This window comes from Opisthorchis viverrini (genome assembly GCF_000715545.1).
Source record: "Opisthorchis viverrini unplaced genomic scaffold opera_v5_668, whole genome shotgun sequence".
Taxonomy (NCBI): domain Eukaryota; kingdom Metazoa; phylum Platyhelminthes; class Trematoda; order Opisthorchiida; family Opisthorchiidae; genus Opisthorchis; species Opisthorchis viverrini.
The window spans coordinates 56,919-63,105 of NW_008752314.1; the positions used below are offsets into that span (position 1 = coordinate 56,919).

At 45.9% G+C, this 6,187-nt stretch overlaps 1 protein-coding gene across 1 annotated transcript in view; it reads left to right on the forward strand.

The window, feature by feature from the left end:
• T265_11924 (hypothetical protein) overlaps window positions 1–2,521 on the forward strand; it is a gene marked incomplete at both ends in the record, with an annotated part of 44,935 nt that extends 42,414 nt beyond the window's left edge. The window contains one exon of the mRNA XM_009178749.1: window positions 1,676–2,521. Within this exon, the coding sequence (XP_009177013.1) occupies window positions 1,676–2,425 (750 nt within the window). The remainder of the gene's footprint in view (window positions 1–1,675) is intronic.
• Between the last annotated feature and the right edge of the window lie 3,666 nt (window positions 2,522–6,187).

The window sequence follows — 6,187 nt, forward strand, 5'->3', positions numbered from 1 at the left end:
CAAACAGATCGGACAAGCGCTGACTGAGGACTTCACCGCCGTCTTTGAACAGTGCGGGTGGAAGGTCATCCGGACCGGGAGCTCGGTGGCGCTTGAGAGAATATATGCAGTCGTAAACCTCCGAGGCCGTAGAAAGAAAGAAAGCGTTCAGCTGTAGAACCCTTCCGGTGCCTAGCTGCCATGCCACTCGAAGGAAGCACGAGGGCTAGAATACTGCCAGGTTGCCCAAGCCTAGACAGGGGAAGTCGAGTGGCGGAGGTCGGATTCGAACCACGAACCTTCCGGTCAGTAAATTCGCGCTCTAACCACTTGGGCCATCTCGCCCCCTCCGAGGCCGCAGGTGGTTCCACGTTCACCGTCCAGGGTTCTACTTCACCTGTGGGCTCTAGATGAGTGCCGGATGGTGGCCACGACAGTTGTTGTTCGAAGTATTCAGCCCACCGGTCGAGGCGTTCTTCTTTGTTCGAGATGGTCGTTCCATTCTGATGCTTGATGGTTTCGCTCACAGGGGGTTTCTGGGGACCGGTCGCACGGATTAACTGAGATAATCTTCGGGTATTACCGGCTTTCTGGGCCTCTTCCATTTATTTGCTTTCTGTGTAGATTTAAGTAATGCCACTGTTCGGTCTGAGCAACGACGAAAAAATCGTACACTCCACTTCTAGGATTGATTGGCCTCTATTACGAGGCGAATGCTGAATTTGGTCTTCAAGATATCTTTTCTAATTACAAGTTGTCAGTTCACAAGTATGTTGGCCTTAGTCCTTGTCGCCTGCCTAACTTGTTCCTGCACAAAAACGCATTCATTGGCCGATCCATCGAATTGTGTTTCACGGTTTTCCGAGATGCTACAGTAGGTTAGCGCAGTTCAAATTTCCACTAAAGCCCTTTGGCTTACCAGTCAATCTTCTGGTCAACTGGCCTACGTTCTGGACGGCATCCACAAAAGCGCTGCCCCGAATATTTTTAAACAACTTATAGCTGTATCAGATTATTAGGTCATTACTCGGGTAGAGTTAAAGATGATGGTTTTTACCACAGAAAGGAAGACTAATGGGCCTCGGGGTTACGGTCCCCTGTAGAAACATATATAGGTGAATGACAATATCACAAAATCAAAGCACGAACGACAAGTCTTCTCCACCGGTCCGCCGATGCCCGAACCTAGAGGGTTGGATCGATGACATACATATGGTATCACCCAGAACGAAAAACTGAGTTATAAAAGCCAAAAGAGTAGGTATTTAACGATTCTTCATTGAAACTTTGTTGACTAGTCTTAATCAGAAGAAAAGAAAGCATTAGGATTAGCTTGTTAACTAGGAGGAGTCCAAGCCGGTTTTATCGTTTCGATTGCGATTTTTCAGCGATGCACGCTGTTTATGCGGCCTGATGGACTCGACCCACTAGTTTCTTAAATGGTCTAACAGAGGACCAACAAAGTAGTATTTTGGATATCCGAGAAACCAGGTTTTTGTTTGCTCACCAAACCAGACTTAGTCCGGACAAAATGAATCACGTATATTTTGTGCTTTATGTTGGCTACTGCCCTCATGCTTCGCCCATAATCAGGAATGAGGAACAAACATGAATTGCGGTTAGAAAATAAATTTTAACATAGGACGCTCTAGTAGGAACTACATCTGATATGTTGCTTTACTACTGTCTGTTACAGATTCGCTGGCTACTGCAAAAAACACTGAGAAGGTTTCACCAGGATATTGTCAGTGTTGCTGCCTGGATTAAACACAGCAGAATAAGTCTAACGATTCAAGCTGGCAAAAGAAAGGTAACAAACGAGGTCTTACAAAAACTAGAAGAACTACATGAACCACCGTTTGGCGATGAACAAACGGTAACGGCACAACTGTTGTCTAAGATCACACTCGATCGGATTGTCGAGTTTGCAATTCGAGATTTGAACAGAAGACGAGAGATTAGATGCAAGTTGCAAGCTGAATATGAACGATGGCGAAAGGAAGTTACTGAAGCCGAAGAAGAAGCTCGTGAAGCCGAACTGGCTGCTGTTGAGGCTCAAGAAGAAGTTCAGGAGATGAGAGAGCATTTGGCAGAACTGAGCGACGAAGAGCGAAAAGCACAGGCTATGCCACACTTGAAAGCAGCTCGGCGGCGCTCACGACGGCTGTACCTACGTGCAGCTGACCTCCGCCAGCAGTACAATAACCGGCTATCTGAGTTCATAAGTTTCCGGGATGCAGAGCTCTTGGAAGACGAGCGGGCGCTATATGGCTTAAGTGCAGAGGATCGAAGGGCGATTATCAATGCAGCGCCGGAACTACGAGCCTACTTGAGACTACCAAGGTATCACAGCCCAGCCTTCTTCTTCCTGTATTCCAGCAGGGAGTATGAGTTGAGACGGCGAGAAACAAAGTATCCTGCTCCACAGAAAACTATAAGCTATTGAGAATAGTCAATCGAATTTTCGGGGATAGGTCAAAACACTTTTGAATGTTGTTTTTTCAGATCATCTTCGCGTTTCAATAAGTTATTTTCAGAAAACGACGTGGTTTTCTTGATCTTCATAGGATTGATAAGCTGGAATACAGACGCTACACGTGTGTCGTTCATCAGTATCACCCTTTAGGTGCCTAGCAGCCATGCCACCCGAAGAAAGCACGAGGGCTGAGATGCTGCCATGCAGCTAAAGCCTAAACAAGTGCAGTCGAGATGCAGAGACTAAGTTTGAGCCACGGACCTTCCGGCTAGTAAGTTCGCACCTTAGCCACTTTACCATCTCGGCTCATTATAGATCTGGTCGTTGGTTCATCCGCTGAGCTGGGCAATTTGATTGCAGACGTTTCATCATCAATCGAGGTGGCGTCATCAGCGCGTTTTTAGGGAGCGTGGTGGAGCGTAGGGATGGGTTGGTGGTGTGTTGGATTGCTGATATCACCGTGGTGGACAGTCCTTAGTTGGCTGCTACGTGGACGCAACGCAGCTACTGTAGTTAACCATTAGGTAGTGACTCATGATTTTTGGACATTAGCTGGTGCTTGCAGGGATAAGGCTGTTAAAACATGCATGTTTTGTATTTTTTTAAACCGTGTTTACAACTGATATTTCGGTTGGCAAAAGTTCCCTAGCGGACAGACCATGGTGGAGCAATGGACAATGAACATTGATACTGCTAGGTGGAAAGTAGTGCTTTCTTCGGGCCTCTCACACCAAAGTCCTTTCGTGTGGTTGAAGATCCGAAGGGATATATCATCGAACCGATTTTAAGGATGAGTAGTTGATCGTCCACTAACCGAACTGCCTAGTTCCAGGAGTCCATCCCCACACTATTGTTCAGAAGCGCTCAATACATCCATCTTGGTAAATGAAGTCACCTGGCTTTTTACCGGCCTCAGTAAGAACAAGGAATATCCCGCAATAATTCCCCACCCTTTTGATTTATTTCCAGTTTTTACTAAGCACTTCCATGGTTGGTCGGTTGAGCAGGGATCACCAGTAGTGTTTCGTTGCTTTCTAAGACGATGGAAATGATTTACGAAATGCCTATAATCCTGTCGTGCTGAGGAATATGTACATAACCGTGTGAATGTCTTTTGACTGAGCAGGCCAAAAGTGGAACAGATAGCAGACAGACCCAGATACAGGCTTTGATGGTCATCTTACCATAACACCCTCAGACGAGTTGCCCGTGGGAGGATATACGTACGTGTAACACTGAAAATGATAACTAGTTGTCAGTCAACATCCTGGCCGTGGGTTATTGTTGCAATGCCTTGACTTGCCCCAGCAGACAAGGTATCCTACACTATGCCTTGAACACACAACAGCCACATAGATTTAGTGCGTTGGTTCAGGGGTTACTTCAAGTGGTTCCCCTATCTGAATATACGCCATGCACTCATATGCACTAGAAGTGTTCCAGTGTTTCATAGTTAACAACCAGGTATGACTAGAACGGATTGATGTGACAAAGTCTGCACCATCAAAAGGTAGAGACATGGTGTAGTGTAAGAATGTGACGAAACCAGAACAAGCACCTGTGATTGCCGGTCATGTGTTTACCGCACTACGCAGCATGTAAACAGTGTCTTTAACGGATGGAACCGTACACAGCGAAGAAATCCACCAAACTGTCCGAGTCTTGAGAAAACACCCGTTTTCGTCAATAATCCTGACCACTGAGATTCGCCCTGAAATTTACGTCTCTGTCAAAATGCGGTGCCTGTAGATTTGGAAAAAATGCCGGTGAGTTATATAGCCAGTCAATACGGCAGCTCGAGGCTTTCATGCGCTAGTTAGACAGTCAAAGAATTCGATTAGAAAAGACTAATTTTGGTCAGAGTGTCATCTTTGAGACAATGCATAAAATGGTTCAGGAAAGTTGGCTTTTGACGTCATACTTCGTTTTGAATATTGGTAAAACTGCGTTCCAAACGGGGCCAGCAAATGCATGAATATGCCCAAGGTCCTCAGATCGGAGGGCCTGGTCTCACAACTACAAATACTACCTCCTTACAACTGCCTTTATGCACGACCCATCAGTTTTAGGGAAGTCCACTTATAGTATGAGAAGAGACGCAAGTTGGCGAACGCTGCAACCGTATCCACGAACTAACTTACTGTTTCATTACAATCACGACTTTTGCAGATAACAAGATTTGTGAACCGATTAACAAACCATTTCATTCTTAAGTTTTAGAGTTGCACCACAAGATGGGAAGTCCTGAAGTGGTATTCTGCACTCTGACAATATAGAAGCATGACAAAACGGGGGATCACCTCCGATATTCTGCTTAAATTATTTTACGTAGTCAAATAACCGTAAGCAAAACGACGCATACATAGACCAGGTCGATCAATATCTCTCTTGACGTGATTTCGATATATGGGTCCGTTGTCCCATACCAACGTCGATAACAAAAATAAACAAGAAACACGGGGTTAACCTGACGAACTCAATAGTTGTGACGTTTTTGGACACTGTGCACCCTAACTCGACCGGAACTATGAAAATATATTGCATGAAGAGCGTTTACGAAATCCAAGGGCATCCCTTTTCGGCCGAAAACATTCAGAAGAACCAGTCTATCCACAAATTTACGGAAACCTGCGACTGTTGATCAGCGGCGCACGTACCATTGCTCGGGTGCTTGACACAATGTAAGGATATGGTCAGTTTAGCCTCTACAAGGTCGAAATCGAGCTCGCGGACTTGCATCTCGCGTACCTAAGATAAAAGGGAAGCCAGCAGCCATGTGACAACAGACGCATGACTTATAGGTTTGTGGTTGGAACAGTCGGTTCGGATACATCTTTTGAACAAAAACGACGGTTGCCCCCAATTTTTTGGAGCATGCTGTTTTGCCCAGATGCTTACGAACCAACCAGTCACGGTGAAACACAATGATTCCCCTCCGTCTTTGAATGACGCTTGGGGAAGCCCGTCTGGCACCCGATGGCACTTCAAGGAAGAAAATCAAGTATATCAGTACTTCAGAAACTGAGAGGAAGCTCAAACTTACAGACCACGATTCAGAATATGCGCGTCGAATGAAAGACACGTACAGGGGCGAAGAGCCAACCATACTGTTGTTGAAAACATTTCGTCTAGCGCTATGGACGCCGGGCTTTATTGTATAAGTTTCTAATATAACTTAAGAAAGGCCTTTTAGGTTATTTTGCGGATTCGCTGGAACAATTTTTAAGCATTACCGATCTCACTGGCTTCTTCCATCTTTTGGTTACACTAAGCCCCTCTGCCCACAAAGAGGCTACGTTAGATCTGTCGCCTAGCCTAATACTAATCTGAATACGAAAGGGCAGAGCCCCCCTGCACCAACGAGTGATGGTGAGCGTCCTTCAAACCAGCGGTCTCCGTACGCGTGACCGGGGACACAAGCAGAGTTCCCCTGTGTCACGTGTATTAGTCGTTATCTCACCAGAACTACGGTCAATTTCCTCTGGCGTTGCACATTAGGCGCTGGTATGTCTCACTAAACTGTGCTAAGTGGAGAACCTGTTTCTGGATTTTACCGGAAACACTAATTGAAAATCCGCAACAAACCAAGATGTAATGAGCGAACCCAGGTATTCCAAAATGTTTGCTATTCAAGGAGTGGACCGCGCCGTCGTCAGCTGATAGCGACACGGTCAGTTTGATTCCAAGGCTGCCCAGTAGTATTCCAGATGGCTCAGCAGTGGACAGTGAAAT